Source organism: Macrotis lagotis, chromosome X (genome assembly GCF_037893015.1).
Source record: "Macrotis lagotis isolate mMagLag1 chromosome X, bilby.v1.9.chrom.fasta, whole genome shotgun sequence".
Taxonomy (NCBI): domain Eukaryota; kingdom Metazoa; phylum Chordata; class Mammalia; order Peramelemorphia; family Peramelidae; genus Macrotis; species Macrotis lagotis.
Window position 1 is genome coordinate 21,263,887 of NC_133666.1, and position 18,810 is coordinate 21,282,696.

General features: G+C 38.6%; 1 protein-coding gene and 1 pseudogene across 6 annotated transcripts in view; both read right to left on the reverse strand.

Moving 5' to 3' along the window:
* Nucleotides 1–18,810, reverse strand: part of TENM1 (teneurin transmembrane protein 1) — a 1,637,812-nt gene that overhangs the window by 293,383 nt on the left and 1,325,619 nt on the right. For all 6 annotated transcript variants that reach the window (XM_074202813.1, XM_074202814.1, XM_074202809.1 and 3 more), the window contains one exon: nucleotides 14,849–15,089. In XM_074202813.1, the coding sequence (XP_074058914.1) occupies nucleotides 14,849–15,089 (241 nt within the window). The remainder of the gene's footprint in view (nucleotides 1–14,848; nucleotides 15,090–18,810) is intronic.
* LOC141503152 (heterogeneous nuclear ribonucleoprotein K pseudogene) lies at nucleotides 424–5,511 on the reverse strand (annotated as a pseudogene).

Here is an 18,810-nt window from a genome sequence, read left to right on the forward strand (position 1 = left end):
AGTAGGAGGGGGCCTTAAAGATCAATCCAATTTTACTCCAGCCCACTCAATTTACCAAATAGGAAAGAGAGTTCTAGAGAAGTCAAGTTATTAGTTCAGTATCAGGATTAGTTACAAGGTCATTTGTCTAGTGCTCTTCCCATTACACAGCTCTGACTCAATAGCATTGTATTCTATTTAACAAAGTTAACAGAACACCTATGAAGAAGAGGAAAATTGGCTTTTAAACACAAGCAGAGAAACAAAAAAGGTGTTTTAGGTTTTTGCAAGGCAAATGGGTTTAAGTGACTTGCCCAAGGCCACACAGCTAGGTAATTATTAAGTGTCTTTGTAGAATACTGCTGCATACTATAAAAAATCTTGCATTAAGATCCTTCAACATCTGAATTTTGTTTTACCCTATCTTCTAGTAAATACTGTGTACTATGTTCCTGTAATAGTAATCATTCAATCCTCAGATCTTTAAAAAGCCTTATCAATTTTGATCAATGCTCCAGATTCACAATGTATTTGTTTGATAAACTGACCAACTTTGTGAAAAATAGATTCAGGGAAATTGTTAAGAACACTTGCTTGTTTTGTAATAATGGGTCCACCGAGATCACTATATGAGCCATGGTTCTCTGCATAGAAAGAATCATATCCAGAACTACCCTGTGGTTCATAAGTCATCTGTCATTCAGAAGGACTTGATCTATTTATTGCAGAATTCCAAGTCTCATCAGTAATAAAACCAACCAAACCATCACAACAATCACTGGGTCTCCCTTTTATGGCATAAGCCATAAGATTTCCTCCTCTAAATGGTTTTGGTGAAGGAAAAAGAAGATTTCAATCTCTCTGCCATAACCCTGTCACCACATCAAAGAGGAGGTGGTGGGGATTCTCTGTGTCATCCTAATCTCTTCTGGGTGAGGGTAGATGGCTACCATCAGCAGCTGAAGGCATTCTATCAAAGCCTCCTCTTCCCAAAATGGGAAAACCTACAGGTCAACCTCGTAGATATATACCACACCACTGAAGTCATATGTTTCAGCATAGAAACTGAGATCATAGGGTTATGTATATTCTTTAATGGAAGACTCAAGTATAAGATACAGTATGATCTTTCTGCTCTCCAAAGCCCTATCAGATTTTCTACAGATTATAACAGCTCTATCAGTGAAATGAGGACAGCTTCCTGGAAAAGTTTGATAGTTGTTCAAGTGTTCTTTCAAAGTTCTTTGATTTTAAAACCTCTGACTCCAATAGTTCTTTTTTTTTTTTTTGGTTTATTTTTGTAAGGTAATGGGGTTAAGTGACTTGCCCAAGGTCACACAGCTAAGTAATTATTAAGTATCTGAGGCTGGATTTGAACTCAGATCCTCTTGACTTCAGCACCAGTGCTCTATTCACTGTACCACCTAGGTGCCCCCTCCATAATTCTTGCCAGTATCTTGTGAATCAACAGTCTTAATCACAGTGAAAGTCACTTCCTTTAAAAGTCATGGCAATTTAAGTATCAGATTTGAGCAGGAGCTCAAATTGATCTGAGCTAGATGGGGACCAAAGGTGGACCCCCCATTCTCCCTTAATAAATTCTTAATGACAAATTCTTCTAAAGGAGTGTAGGACAAAAAAATACTACAAAGGAATAATGGTATAAAGCATTCTAAATGGGTAAGAGGCTAAATGAAATTTAAGATCAAGTTTGATTAGAATTCAATAATATTATTGTAAAAGTTCATGCAGTCATGCAAGGGATCTCAGAGACTACCAAGACCAACTGGTTCATTTTACATAGGAAATCAACAGACAAAGGAATTCAGTGACTTGTCCAGGATCATATGACCATTAAGTATTGAGGCAGGATTTGAACTCCACTCTTCCTGAATCCAATTGATCAGATGATTTGAGAGTATGCCTCTAGTAAATATTGCTGATAAGATTTAATAAGGTGGGGCAGCTAGGTGGCTCAGGTGATAGAGCACCAGCCCTGGAGTGAGGACGACCTGAGTTCAAATCCAGCCTCAGATACTTAATAAATACCTAGCTGTATTTCCTTGGGCAAGCCACTTAACCCCATTGCCTTGCCAAGAAAAAAAAAATAATAGATAGTTTTTGTTATATAAGAAGAAGTAGGGTGGAAATGTAGAACATATTTCTATCCCCAGAATCAGGGGAGACATGACCTCAATTTTTCCCCTTGAAGATAAATGTGATCACAGGTTAATCAACTTAATCTCTTTGAACTTCACTTCTCTGTAAGCCTTTCTTCACAGAGGTGGTGTGAGGATCCAGTACATTGATGTGTGCTAAACATTTCATAGACTTTAGAGTGATATCTATCTATCTATCTATCTATCTATCTATATGTAAGTTACTGCTAAAGGTTCATACATTTTACATCCATGATCTCATTTTACCCTTAGCACAGATCTGGTACCACACGATCAGGATGAATTTGCATTGTTTTTAATGTTGAATAGGTGAGCTATGGAGAATAGGTCACGGTCCCATTTTACAAATGAAGACACTGAAGCATGGAGAGGTCAAATGGATTTCCTAATATTACTCAGCCAGTTAGTGACAAAGCCTGAACTTAGAACCAGAGATGACTTCTAAACCCCTGCCCTTTTAATTAAATCATGATTCCTTTCAATACTTCCCATATGGTTTCGTTCTCCAATTAATGCCTGCTGGGAGAGAAAGATCTATGTCTCTGTACGCCTACCCTTCATTCTCCTATTTGGCCCCCTATGAAAAATCTGGCAAAGTAGCACTGCAGAGTGTCTACGGAAATATCCAATGTTGATGGACAAAAAAGTCTCTTATAAATGACTGTTTCTATAGTGCTCCATCCTAGACATGCCCCATGGGAAATGAGGGTTTTCTTACCCAGTGTTTTGAGAGAAAAACTTCCAACATTTTGCCGATTTGGAAAGAACAATTGGATTTCAGAAACTGCATAAGTGGCTCAGTGTGTAAGACATTGATTTGTTTAGCATACCGTCAAAAGGCGAAAGACTGACAGACACAGGCCAAGAATCGACAATTCCAACTAATGATCAATGTCCTCTGGCTAGAGAGCCCACCACATCCATGTCCCAGAGCCCTGGAGAATCTGCAGCCAAAGCACGGGCCTCAATGATGAGAGGCCATTAGACAACAAGTTCACTGTCACCTTATTAACAAACTAATATAAAGCCTCCAGGGTGAAAAATGGCAATGGAAATCTCCTAAATTGCCATTGTCTTCACAGGCCTTGGGTAGGCAGAAGACTAGAACCTAAACGTGTTTTCATAGCACCTAAAAGAAGTCAGAGCACAGAGACAAATGAGCACTGCAAGGCTTCGGCTATGCTCTCATCAAATCTGATGACTACTCATCTGTCTGAGCACACTGCTTTTCCCTAAGGACTTCAGGAGATACTAAAATGTTGCTATCAATTCTATACAATTGGTTTTTTCCCCACAGAGCAAATGACAAAAATGCAGTTCAAGAGTTTATGTGTAAGTAGTGCTCTCCTCTGCATCTGTTTTAATATTCAATTTTAAATTTAAAAAGAAAAAGCAAGATATTGCCAAAAGGAAATAGACACATAAGGAAATTGAAAAAAAATCTTCACGACTGATGAGGCCCTTTGGTAGTAAATGGGAATATTACAAATGTTCCTGTAAGGGTTTCAAAAACATCTATAAAAGGGGAAAATGTATTCTCACTTCTTAAACCCCATAGAATATAATACCGGGGGCATCTATTAGTATTAAATAATAACAATTTAATGCACTTCTTCAAATTCTGAAGAAAATGGACAGTAATCTATATTTATTCAATTGCAGATGCATAAATGGGCACTGATTTTTCTGTTTTAAATCCATTAAATGCATATCTAACCTTTATTTCCCTCAGTTATACACTTGTGACTCATCTCTCCACCCACGGGAATTGAACCTCTCTCTCTCTCTCCGAGAGACTGAAACCGATGAAAGAGGGAAGTTAACCCTTCTGGTAATCTAACTGGGCCAAATCACATTTGGATGGGATACTGCAATATAGTTATTGATTTAGGGTCTGCCAGAGCATGAGAGTATAATAGATGCTTTCCTTCATCATCCTTATAATCAACGTAGCCCACGATTCTGTGACAGGAGCACTAACGATATTTTTGTTGAAGAGTCTTACTGTTTTTCATGTAATTCTCTTATTGTCAGATTTCCCTTCTTCCCTTCTTGATTCATCACCCATGAATGCATATAAAATCTCTTTCAACCTACCATGAGCCTGAACTGCCTTTCAGGGTGGGGTGCAGGGACTCACCTAGCATGGAAATGGTCAGTCCAAAAAACATTATAGCAGCGGGAATGAGAAGACCTGATGCTTACTAGCTATGTGACCTTAGGAGTCTCAATTTGTCCATCAATAAAATAAGGCTAATGATATTTATGATACTTACTTCCAAGGTCTTGAGATAAATGCTCTGGAAAAGTATTTTTATAAAAGTATGTACTATTGTTATTAATCAAAAATCTCTATTCCAAGTTTCAAGGAGAGGTACTGGGCCAATTCTAATAATCTGGGACTCTGTCAAAGCTTATGTTCATTTTCTCCTTCCCTTTGGGATTTTACAAAATTTCAACATATTCTTTTCCATATCTTCTTCCTTCAAATTCTTATGCATTCTTATTCATTCATTTCCATTTTTACATTTATTTATTCTTTCATTCACTCAAAACCTTTTCTTCTTTGAATTCCCTCCAGCACCCTGATACATACTCTTGTGAATTTGGAAAGGGTCAGTATAGTTAATAGAGAAATTCTTTTTGTCCCTTCATGGCAATCCTGCACTCATGGTGCTTCTGTCACTTCTGAAAGGCACTTCCCTTCACTGTAGGGAAAACGAAGCCTCAGGCTCCCCATTAGTTTTTTCTACAAAAAGACATCTCTTCTTGGAACTCTAAAGGACACTTTCTGGTTGCCAGTAAAATTCTTTGCTTTACTTCATGCAAAGAGACAAGCAGCAGCTTTCCTTTCCACTCCTTTAAAAACCTGTAAATAAACTAAAGAAAAGTCAGGTTTTGGATTCTGTTTTCCAAGGAGATATGTATATTGAACTAGCTATTACAGACACCAAGTCATAATGTCACCCACAACGTTATCAAGGCAATAAAATGCTCTTAATTCACCCAAACATCTGCAATTCTTCTTTGTAAAGGGAATATATTCTAGTTTAGTATTCCGCTGAAGATAATTAACACAATGATTCCTTCCAGATGTTATAATTGTAGAAATTCCTCTCATCATTCTTATCTTTCTTTAAGGCTTAGATCAGGTTGATTCCTAAGGCTGTTAAATCTCTGTCCTTCAGATCACCTTTTTTTTACTGACAGGTTTACATGCAATATCTCCCAACTGTAATGCATTTTCCTTTAGGACAAGGGATGGGTCACTGAGTTCACTTGAATACTTGGACACATGTGGAACCTCAATGATATGGCCACATTGTCCCCCATGTGGGACTATTGCCAGCATGCTCTCAGTTTCCACCCAAAGAGATAGGCCTCCTGCCTCTAGATTTCAAAATATTATACAAATGGAGAGCTAAGCAATACAGGGATGCCTCATTTGTTTGTGCTTTCCTTTATGTGCTTGGTAAATACACATTTTTTAAAAATAAACTGAAGGTTTCTGGCAACTTGCACCAATTAAGTCTGTGTCCACATTGGGTCTCTGTGTCATGTTCTGGCAATTGCTGCATTATTTCAAATGTTTTCATTATTAATTTATCTGTTATAGTGATCTATAATAAGTGATATTTGATGTTCCTGCTGTAATTGCTTTGGGGCCCATAGAAAAACCATGCTCACATAAGGAAACAAACTTAAGTAATGTTGTATGTGTTCTGACTGCTGCACCACTGGCCATTCCTTTGGGACTCGACAATATTAATATTATGTCATTTAATAACACTAAAACGGCCTCTATGTATTCAAGTGAAGGGGAGAGTTAACTGATGGGGCAAATTTCGTTTTTGTCTCATTTTAAGAAATTGCCACGTCTACTCCAGGCTTCAGCACCTATCACCCTGATCAGTCAGCAGCCATCAACATCAAGGCAAAAAGATCACTGAAGGCTTTGATGATGGTTTCCACTTAGCAATACTTTTAATTAAGGTATGCACATTGATTTTTAGATATAACACTATTGCACAATTAATAGACTTCAGTATAATGTAAACATAACTTTTATGTGCACTGAGAAACCAAAAGCTCTATGTGATTCACTTTATTGTGATATTCATTTCCTTGCAGTGGTCTGGAAATGAACCTGCAAAATCTCTGAAGTATGCCTATATATGGATTATTTGACTATTCCTCCATGGCAAGCCTACTTCCTTTTCTAGTCATCTATAGCTTTAATCATATGCCAGGCCTCTTGAACAATTTTTCATTGCTAATACATTCATTATAGCTTCCTTATGCCAACATGAGCCTCTTTATGTGACCTACAAATTTCATTCTTTGCAAACCATGGCATGCCATGACTCACAGTCATGCAACATAAATGGAAGAATACTGACAAAAAATGACTTCATTTCAGAGAGAAGCTTGCATGATTTTTGAAAGGCAATCTAGCCTTCCTTCCTACTCCTATTTAATTAGGTACTCAGACCATGCAAAATGTCTCTCCAATATAGGTGTAGTGCGGGACCATCTCTATGTGTCATGTGATCAATGGCATAGTATAGTCTATACAATAAGTATTCTTCAAAGACATGATTTGCTAGGAAATATCTTTAGTGAAAGCCTGCCGACTCCCTTCTCAAACTATCATCAAGGGTGTTTTAAAAGCCAGCATAAATTATTCTCAGCAAGATTTTGTAAAGATGAAAAAATCGGTCAGGCAGATGGCTTGGGGGTTATTGATATCATATCAGTCACCTTTTCCAGGAATAATGACTGATTTTTTCCCTTAGTACTTGGTATCCTTCCCTCTTTTCACTCATTTGAGAAGTGAACCCTCAAACCCAAGTTCCCTCTGGCACAGACAGTCTCAGTGGACACCTGCGTGGGTGCTCCTCCCATCTTTGCTTGCTTTATTTGAGGCCCCTGTGATGCTAGAGGTGTAGAGACAACTTGTGAGAGAAATCACAGGAGATGGAACAGCACAATAAATGTATTTGTTCAATTTTTTCATCTATTTTTTGTTCCCCTTCCAATTGCATGCTTAAATGCACTTGGGTCTAGCTTCATGCTTTACATTCAATTTTGAAATTTGTTTTAAAAATTGACTAGAGTCAGAAGGTAAATTTCAAATATTTTCTGTTAGGTCAACTATTCCCATATGAAAAGATTTCAGAGGGTCTATCAAATTCTTAACTCTGATTAATAAGCTTATTTCACATATAAAAGAGATGAAACAGAGGAGTCTCTGATTTAACAGGGGAGTTTTTCAGTATGTTTATTTCATATCACCTTCTGCTCAATAGTAATTCCTGATGTGGAATTTAACAATAGAACCTAGTGTTCTTTTAAAGGTTTAGAAATGTACTAATGTGTGATATTTCAATTTCTCTTGTTTTTACAAAACTCTGTTCATAAAGAGATAAACAAATATTCAGCACTTTCTTCCCTCCCACCCATAGACACCATTTAGAGAGATTTGAGCAGGAAGAAATTTGTGATTGCTCATTTGCAATTATCGTAGTATATCTGTTTTCGATGACTAAGTTCTATGTTTCCTCATTTTGTAAATAAATTTAGCTTTCATTTCCCTTTGCAGTTAGTGAAAGTCCCTTCCTAATTCTATGCACCTACAGAGCTCCAACTGATTTGACAAAATGTACTTTTTTTTAACATTTAGGAAGGACAGTGATTACCTCTTTATTCTTTCTCATTTGCTACAGACATGTATTTTGCTCATTTATTTTATGAGCCAGTTGACTATGGTATACTTTTCTGTATCATTTGTTTTTATGGAATTGTAATCTACATTAGCAGAGACATCTCATTTTAAAGAAAGAAAATGTTTCTGTTTAATTGTAAGAGCACAATAGAGTAAGGGGCTAATGGAGTTTTCCTATTGAGAATCACAAGCTGAAAAGCTAAACTACTATTCACATCTAACCATTTCAAGGTGTTTTGAGAGCTGCCCTCTCTCTCAATCTGGATTCCTTTGTAAGAGACCTCTCAGAGTTTTGTGTCACATGGATCAGCCCACTGTTCTTGAATGAAGAACATGTTGGCATTCGCTTTGAAAGCGATACCAGGTTGGATGGGGTTTGGGAGGTAGTCAAACCTCTTTGGAGAGAGCTATAATCTATGAACATATTTTTAAGTGGAGCTTTTAGTGCCATTAATAAAAATATTCTTACCAACAGGACTCAGATCCAGGCAGAAGAGAAAAAAATGGGAGCAGGAAAAGCTAAACAAAGAAGAAGAGGAAGCAAGAACTGAGAAAAGAGAGAGTAGAGTGATCACATGAGGAAAGGGATACTATTTTAATTATAAGGCAAGCTTTGAGAATCATAGTGAGCAACAACTTCTTAAGGAGCCACCCAGTGCCTCTAATAACATAGATTACTTACTCTTAGTCTCTATCTTATTTGTTCTACACAGGGCTTCACCTCACAGGGTCAAACGTGAGGAGTGGAAACATTTTAGGTTCATACTTGAGTTCCATACTTGAGCCCCTTCATAAGCAAAAGATGGGAGAAGCAAGGCTAGATACAAGGTCATCTGCAAAAGAATCTGGGGGTTTGAAGTGAACTCCATGTTCCATATGAGCTAATAGTACGATCAGGTGGCTTAGAAGATGATCAATGTGATCTTATGGTGCATTAAGAGAGGCAGGGTACCCAGTAGGAGGGAGGTGGCCACTCTGCTACATGATACCAAATCTGGGGAAATACATCAAGTGCTGGGGGTACAAAGAGAAAGCAGAAACTGCCCATACCCTGAAGGAGCTCACATTCAAATGGGGGGAAGAAAATGTGTATACAAATTAGCACGTATAAGATGTATGTCGAATAGAAGACATAAGGTCATCCAACAGGAAATAAACAAAAACAAAAATTCTAGCAGCTGGGGGAAGGAGGAAATCACTTTCTAACAAAGGAGTCTTAATGGGAACTGAATTATAAGAAGCTGATGAAAGGAGCAAAGGTTTCACGTGTACGGGGACAGTGGGGATAAAGGTACAGGTTCAGGGGTAGAGCAATATGGCTCAAAGATTCTGTGAAGGGGAGTAATGTGTAAGAAAACTGGGAAGAAAGGAGGAAACACATCATGAAGGGCTTTTTAATGCCAAATACGAGATTCTATTTTATACAATGGGTAACAAGGAGCCACTGGAGTTTATTGAACAAGATCAAGGCAAAATTCCATGTCTAATTCTCTCCTGTCTCATCTCTCCCTCTTGGCTTCCCTAGCTTCTTTTGAGACGCTAAAGGAGACCTCTCTTGGTCCCCCCCCTCCCCAATCTGCTAGTTCCTTCCCTTTGGATATTGCCTTTTAAATACTCTATATAATTAGTATGTACATAGTTATTTAAAATGAATTCTCCCTCATTTGAACATGGAATTCATGTCAATAGGGACTATTTCAGCTTTTTCTTTATATCCCTAGCATTTTACATGGGAGGCACATGTTAAGCATTTAATAAATGCTTTAATAAAGATATGCAGTTTAAGAAATTCACTTTCAGCAACTGGACTTAGGAAAGATGAGAAGCAGAGAGGCCAATTAGAATGGAGCTGTGATAGTCTAAGTGAGAAGTATTGTTCTTTTCTTTCCACTCATACAACCAATACCCTGATTCAGGCCTTTAACATTTTTACTTGATCTATTGATGATGTTTGCCCTTCAATCTTTTATTTTTATTTTTTTCAACGAGATGGGATTAAGTGACTTGCCCAAGGTCACACAGCTAGGTAATTATTAAGTGTCTGAGGTCACATTTGAACTCAGGTACTCCTGACTCCAGGGTCAGAGCTCTATTCACTGTGCTACTTAGCTGACCCTGTCTTTCACTCTTGAAGAAGACCATGCCATCAGGGAAGTGAAGCCATGACAAGGACAAGAACCATATTACAGTGAGGGAGTGCTGTGCTATGTCACCAGGCTCACTATCTTCTCCAGAGCCATCTGGGTTCAGTGGCAAGATATGGATCAGGATCACCATATCTTGGTGATGGCCCTGGATGAGAGGAAATCAGGGTTAAGTTGTGTAACTAAGGTACACAGCTAATAAGTGACAAGTGTCTGAGGCGGGATTCAAACTCTCATCCTCCTGACTTCAAGTTCAGTCTTCTATCTATTGCATCACCTAGCTGCCCCACTTCAACTATTACAATACTCTCCTGATTGGTCTCCTTGACTCAAATCACTCTATTCTAACCCATCCCTAATCAAATTGCTTTTTGACACCTCACAAGTTCTCATCTCTTCCTTCCGCCCCCTCAAATTCAATCTATTGCCAAGACTGGTAGATTTCGCTTCTGCAACCTCTCTCAAATGTCTGTCCCTTATTTTCTCTGACACTGCTGCCATTATCCCCTCATTCCTCAGTTACTGCCCTAGTCTCCTGGTGGGCCTGCCTGCTTCACCTCACAGGGTCAAATGTTATGAGCAAAAACATTAAGGCTCATACTTGAGGTTCATACCTGAGCCCCTTCATAAACAAAAGATGGGAGAAGCAAGGCTACATGCAAGCTTATCAAAGGTCAGGTCTCCCCATTTAATGCCTTTCAATAAATTCCAGTGGTTCCCTACTACCTTTAAGATAAATTAAAAACAACAGTGTTTGATAAGAAAAACTCTTCACAAGCATCTTGCTAGCTTCCAGTCTTCTTGCACATGACTCCTCTCCATAGACTCTATGGTCCAGTTACAGTGACCAACTTCCTTGGCTGCACAAATGACCCAGTAGTCACCCACCCTACCTAGAAATGTCTTTTCTGTACTTCTGCCTTTTGCATTCCCCGGTTTCCCTCAAGCCAGTTGAAGTTCCACTTTCTTTAGAGGTTTTTCCTGATTTCCCATTTCCCCAGTGAGTGGGGAAATTTTTGTACCCCAAAGTATAATCCTTAAAGAACTACTTTCAAATATCTTCATTATATATTGATGTGTGCAGACATTTTTTTTTCTCCCCAGGGCAGGCAGTTAAGTAGTGCAGTGAATATAGTAGTCAAGGAAGACCTGAGTTCAAAGTCAACTTTAGACACATTGGTTGTGTGACCCTGGGGCAAATCACTTTAACTGACTGCTTTTATTTATATTCCTGTAAAATAGGATTAGTAATAACATCTTCTTCTTCTCAGGATTGCTATGAGGATTAAATGAGATTATACTTGTAAAGTGATTAGTTCAGTGTCTGGCATCTCACTCTTTCCCCTTGCCATTAGAATGTAAACTGCTTGACGACAGGGATTGTTTCACTTTGGTCTTTATATTCTTGGGTGTCTAGGACCCAGGTGGGCATCAGAAGACATATGGAGACTGAAGAGATGGCTTTGATGAGGAAAGGAAACTTTAACAGGTCTATGAATGACAGGCAGCAAAGTAAGTGTAGGAAGACCTATAGGTGAGGTGGGCAAGGTTGATGCAGCCCACCCAACATTATGTGCATTCATGCAGTTACATAACTCCAATTTTCATTTTCTATCAGGGAAATAAGGAAGACATCATCCATGAGAATAGGGAAGAGATGTCCACATAACACAGAAAACAAGCAATAAGAAGTCAATTTCAATTCTTTGTTACTCCATTTATGAATTTTATCATTAATTATTCATTTGAATATCTATACTTTAAGGCAGGGGATCTTTTTTTTTTTACAACTTTTTTTTAAGTTTTTGCAAGGCAAATGGGGTTAAGTGGCTTGCCCAAGGCCACACAGCTAGGTAATTATTAAGTGTCTGAGACCAGATTTGAACTCAGGTACTCCTGACTCCAGGGCTGGTGCTTTATCTACTGTGCCACCTAGCTACCCCTCTACACTAATTTTTAAAAAACATTTCACAGTATTTTCATTTTGGCATTTTACCATAGCTAGTTTCTTTTGTAATTCTATGTATTTATAGTGTATACTTCACAACAGGATCCTGAGAAGAGTTCTATAGGTTTCAACAGACAGACTGCCAAGGAGTCCATAGTTACAGAAAAAAGAAGTTTGGAATCCCTGTTTTAAAGCAATACTTGGAAGATCCTGACTGATCAAATTCTGCTAGGGAATTCTAGCCTGTTTTTTTTTTTCCCTAGCTCATCCTCTGCAATTCTAAATGCATAAAAAGATGCTCTCTGCTCAGATTCACAGAAAACTTATGTTTTCTGTCTCATGGAATTGAGAACAATGAATCCATTTTCTTGTTCTTGTTGATGTTTGTGCATCATTCTCGAAGACCACGATAACAGGGAGATGCTGCGATGACAAACACATGAATTGGATTTGGGGGGGGGGGGGGGCTATGCTAAGCCACTAGACTCACTTTCTTCTCCAGAGTCATCTGTATCTAGTGACCAGAAATGAATGAGGACAACTGGAGATGGCTCTGGATGCAAGGCATTCAGGATAAAGTGACTTGCCCAAGGTCACACAGTTAGTAAGTGTTAAATGTTTGAAGTCAAATTTGAACTCAGGGTCCTTTTGACTCCAGGGTTGGTGCTCTATACACCGCACCACCTAGCTACCCCAAGGAACACATTTTCAGCCTGGATACAGAAGGTCTGTGGCTTTTGTCTGTGCAAATATGCTTAGATGTACTCATCAAATTCTTCAGCCCTCCCCTTTCTTCTTTCCAGATTCAGAGTTATCTGCTACGTTAGAGGAATAGAGCATGCCAACTAAAAATTTAGTCACCCAATATAAGTTAGTAATCAAAAAAGAACAACGACAACAGAAACTAGAAGAGGCAAGAGTCAGAAGATCATGCCTCAAATACAAGTTCTACCACTTGCTAGCTCTATGGCCATGAGGGCAGATTGCTTTCCCTCTGTGAGCCTTAATTTTGTCATCTATAAAATGGGAACAGAAATCTGAACAGCATACTACCCAAGGTGATTGGAAATATATGTAAAGTCGGAGTAATCCATAAATCTACAAATGATCAATCATTCTCTTCCCATGACTTAAAAATGAGTTGCTACAAGGGAAAATTACTTTCGTGCAGTAAAGAAAGCCCTTCGAGGCAGAAACTCAGTCTCCCTTTTCCCCACAGTTTAAACAAAAATAAAGTCAAGGGATATTATAATAGTCTTTGGGCAAATCTATCATTGACCCTAGGTAGAATACAACTGTTCTATAAGCTTATCCTTATCATTGTACTGGTTCTCAAGGCCCAAAGCTTTTGAGGTTCTCAGCTTTACATTGGTGACCACCTGCTCTATCCTGCCTTCAACCCTTTCAACCAATTGCTCCTAACTGTAGTTACAAGTCTATAGTACCACTGCTTCTGGAAAGAGCATGTCAGATGTTTGGATTGTTCTCCTCGCCACTCCAATGATTTGCCACACCAAAAAAAACCCCTTAGCTGCTTACTACACTTTCATATGCCTTGGTTTCCCTATTAAACTTGAAATTCCACGAAGGCAGGCTACTTTTCTCTCTTTCAAGTCCAGATCTTAGCAGACTATTGAGCAAATAAAAGTTTAATAGATGTTTTCCTTTCTTTATCCATATCATGAAATCATTTCTTAGAACTTCCCAGTTGGCCAAGAACTGGATAATGCCACTTTCAGTATACTAGGTCCAAGGCAATAGTCATTTCTGCTGCAGAAACAGTTTGGTGTATTCACAAATATCTTGAAAAGTGGCATGTTTTTTTTCAATCGTCATCCCACTGCTGAATGTAACAGATTTCCAAAGAGAAAGGGACTATCTCATCACCTATCCCTTTCTGGTTCGTATTCACAGCAAAAGTGATCAGCGTTCATATTTGGCATTCGGCATTCTAATAGCTGCTCATCTACTGTTATTTTTCTGAGTGTAGTGAGATAATGGAGCGTAGAGGAAAGGAGTGAAAGATTTGGAGTCTGAAGTGACCTAGCACTTAGTGTGTAACTTTGAGCAAGTTCCTTCCTTTACAAAATGGGGATCACACCAGGAATACTGGTACCAATTGTCTCAATAGGGAATTGTGAGGGTTGTATGAGACCCTCACAAGTACATATAGAATTTTGCTGACATTAAACCAAGAAATATATTTTGGTTATTATTACAGGAAGAAGTGAGCATCTGGATATTTCCTTTTGAAATGCTTTGCTTAGAGGTACTAAAAGATAAATGTAATATTACTGCTCAGTGTTAATTTATACCTAAAACTGACAGGTATGCCTTTGATTTTCAGCCTGGTTGTTTGGATCATGTGACCAAGCACTGGTTGATACTTCGAAGGAGCATGCCTTCATCTCAGAGTCAGGTTTTGAGGAGTGACCAGATCTTTTGAATGTTAAATCTAAAAGCCTAATCAGATAAAGTAGCTTTAGTCTTCCACTGCCAAGACTTCACATATATCTGTAAGGACAGATCCTAACTTAGATAAAATATGAGTCTATTTTGCTTTACTCTTTAGATGTGTTGAAGCATTTTATGGATATTGAAGCCAATTTAAAATGCAGTAAGGATTTTCCCTATCAAACACTCTGCAGCAAATATTTTTATAATTCTTCTTCTAAGTCTTGATTTCCTTAAGGTGAGGCAATTGCATATGATTCTCTAAAGATAGCTTGGTTAGTTAAGTCTTTCCCCCCTCACTCCTACTTCATGTCTTTTGTTTTTCCTTTTATTTAAGATACCAAAATTATTTTCTCTACTCAAAAAAACATTATCTCTAGCTGGGACCAAGTTTGGATGGAACCCACAGCTTCCGTACCTTGTCTCCAATGGTATGTTACTATTCAAGACCCAACTGTTGTGCAGATGCACAGAATCCTGGGTACTGGTTGGGGGTGTTGGTGCCGCAGGACTCGGCTGGCTTCGAGTAGTCATTGACCTCCTCTGGAGAGAGTCTGCCGTGGGGGGTGGTTTCCTGGCACATGTGCATGCATGAGGAGGTGGTGGTGGTGGCGGGAGAGGTCTGAAGGTAAACTGATTGTGTGGACTGTTCGGCATCTCTGTAGAGGAGAAAAGAAAACAGAAGAGAGAAAATTACTCTTCCACTGCACATGAGCTTGACTGGAGTTTGAGAACAACACAATCTGTCATGGGAGTAGGTTTTGAAGTTCTGTCTATCTGTAAAAAATGTCCTCTTAACTCACAAGAAAGCACATGTCCTGTGCTTAGGAAATGTAATAGAAAACATTCACAGTTGCATTAACCTGTAAATTCTTCAAAGCCAGAGTAGTTAAAAAGTCAATGAGGCAACCTCACCCAATTTGTCATCATTTCTGCTACTGATCAAATAAATCATCAACAAGACATCAAATTCCAGAATGGAAGCAACATTCTAACTTTGGAGAACATCAGTAGAGAGAACAGATATATTGCAGGGAAATCACTGGGGACTTCAAATCAAAACCATCTTCTGAGGAGAGAGGCTGATCTCAGTCGGGAGCCCAAAGATGACCTCAAACTCTGTTTTGAGCCTGCTCCCCCCAGCTTCCCACAGCCCCCATCACAACATGCTGAAAGGGAACAAATAGCCAGCCAGCCAGCAGGTATTCTGTTCATTTCTACCAGCATATAAATGACACCTCATTCTCCCCTGTGTCAGTTTCAGGCCATGTTAGCAGGGTGGGCCCTGGAAAACAGGTTTTCTCTCTATGGATAGAGGATACCTTTGGGTCTAGCTATCTCCTATTTTCTACTGAAGATTTTATTTGGGATATTCTCACTGATTTTCCAGGCAGGCAGTGAGTTAGAATTTGATACATGAGAAATATATCAATTAAATTTCTTTGAAAAGAAATCACTATTTAGCTGATACATTATCTTTCTTCCATGACACAACCTTGACAGATATTAAATGATTTCATGCAACTGTTGGGTTTTCTGTAAAATCTTTGCAGCAAGTTGAAAAAAAAATCTGCCTGCTTTCATTCCTACCTCCTGAACACAGGAATAAACAAGTGCTACCTTGCCAGAGACTCTCTGTGTTTGGCAAAGTACTCAGGTCCATCTGTCAATGGCCAATCAGAAAAAAACAACAATATTTTTGTTTCAACCTTTTTCAATTCAATTCAATCAAACTTGAGTTTGCACCTGAATGGAGAAATCAGCCAGCATGGGCCAGGTCTCTAGAGTCAAGTGCTGAATTTTCAGTGTGAGCATTTACACCTCAGAAATTGGTAAAAGTTACAAATCAGGGCTTGATTTATTGTTTTCTTGATTGTTGAGACTCCAAGGGATGGAGAAAATGTTAATAATGAAGACAACTTCAAAGTGTATTGTGAGTACATTACTTTTTTTGGAAAGTTGGCTGTTGGACATTTACTCAAATGCCCCTGAAAAGAACTGACTAATCCTTGGCTTTCAATTCAGCCATCATATAAGACAATGATGTAAACTGGATCAGTAATGAGAGCAACTAGATGGGCACTTCTAAGTAGTTCCTCATTTTAAGTAAACCCCAATCTGGACTAGGCACAAAATTAACATAGGAGAAGATAGAGAAGGATGAGCATTTACTTTACAAAGAACTTTCTTTATTGTTTGTTTTGTTTGTTTTTAGGTTTTTGCAAGGCAAATGGGGTTAAGTGGCTTGCCCAAGGCCACACAGCTAGGTAATTATTAAGTGTTTGAGACCAGATTTGAACCAGGTACTCCTGACTCCAGAGCAGGTGCTTTATCCACTGTACCACCTAGCCACCCCCAAAGAACTTCCTTTAAATAGCAAGTTGTACAAGTTTTGGAAAGAGAATTTAGCTGAGACATTTATACATCAAGAAGAGCACATCGACAATGGGTTAGAGATACATCAATTCATTCACACTTTTTCTGGGTCCCCCTTCATCTCTAATGCCACATATTCATAATAAGGCTTGTCGATGACTATGGAAAAGAATGAAGCAAAATATTTCATGAGGTGCCTGAATTCACCAGCTGAGCTAACTGGCCATGGGCTATGCTCCTATATGGAAATCTAATACAGAGGGTAAATTGATTGTTCATGCCTATCTGCATGATTCCTCTCATGTTATTCTCTTTAAATTGAATATTCGCTATACTTTTCTCATCCACATTTTAGGTTTTTTTCCAAAGTCCATGTCAAATCACAAGGTGGAGAACTAGTATCATGGTCACGAATTTAACTGAGATTTCTTCACTTCAAGTCTAAGGACTCTAAAACCACACAGTTGCAACAGGATGGATTGGAAAGAGCACTGACTCGAGTCAAGGGGTATACTTTGACTCCTTCTCCCATGGTTTACTGCTCAGATAACCTCGGAATAAGTCACTTCTCCTTCCTGGGCCTTAATTTCCTCTTTTCTAAAATGAAAGGGTTAGACTAGATGATCTCGGAGGTCTCTTCTAGTTCTGGAGCTGAGATTCCATGAATACAACTTCATGGTTAAACAACTGACTGTAAAGTGGAGCCAATTTCAATGTCCATTGTATCTGATCTGCACTGATTTTTGGAAAAGTCTTTATTTGGCTTAGTGTGACAATGTGAAGCTTTGAAAAGCTCTTGTCCCAGTGTCTCCCATGCATACACTAAAATCATGTAAGCCTATGACAGTTATAAAAAGAAATGTGACACTGCTCAATGATCACTTAAGTATCAACAGCAGGAAAAAGTGTCATATGCTAGCCCAAGGTGATCAGTAGCATAATGGAAAATGGCCTACTGTGAGCTCAAACAAAAGAATTCCCTATCATTTGCATGATGCTCTAAACATCTAGTGTTCTGAGGCATCAGGCCTGAGAACATTAGAAAACAGCTTTAGTCATTTCTACAGCAAGGCCAATTAAGGAGATCTAAACATCTACACTGGAAAAACAAAGAGGATTGAATGTATATTACCCAAATTGGCCATGCCAAGCTGGAGGGCATAGTAGTATGAGTGTCTAAAGACATGTATGTACCTAGACATACAGACAAGTATGCGTGCACATGCTTACAAGAGCGGCAATAGAGTGTCTGGAATGCCTGTCTCAGAATCATGAAGGTCTGGGTTCAAGTTTTACCTCTGATATAAGCTGGCCACGTGACTATTCATAAACCACCTAACTGGTCAAGGTCCCCAGGCAATTCTTTTCTACTTTGATAAGTAGAAATTCTCATAAGGTAAGAGATAGGAGATAAGAGAAGCCTTGAGGGGCGGCTAGGTGGCATAGTGGAAAGAGCACTGGCCCTGGAGTCAGGAGTACCTGGGTTCAAATCCAGTCTCAGACACCTAATAATTACCTAGCTGTGTGGTCTTGGGCAAGCCACTTAACCCCATTTGCCTTGCAAAAAAAAAAAAAACAAAAAACAGAGAAGCCTTGAGAGTCAGAGAAGTAGCAGCAGTGAGGAAGCAACTGATTAGGTGGTTTTCTTACTTTAATTAAAACTATAATAGAACTATTATCTTAGGAATTCTGTATAAAAATATTTTCTTCTCTCTCTTCAACTATTTAGATCTGTGTTTATTTATGTGAAAAGTATTTTGAGTTTGTGTTCATACAATTCCTGGGGTTATCTTGGCAGGTAGACGCTCAACTATTTTATATTGTCTGTAGTTATTTATTTTTAACTTTTAAAAAAAAATTCCCTAATTACATGTATATTTTAAACTTTTTTATGTTTTGAGTTCCAAATGCCATCCCTCCCTCCTTTCTCTCCCCTCTTGTTGATTCAGTAAACAATCTGATACAGGTTATACATGTACAATCATGTAAAATATTTCTATATTA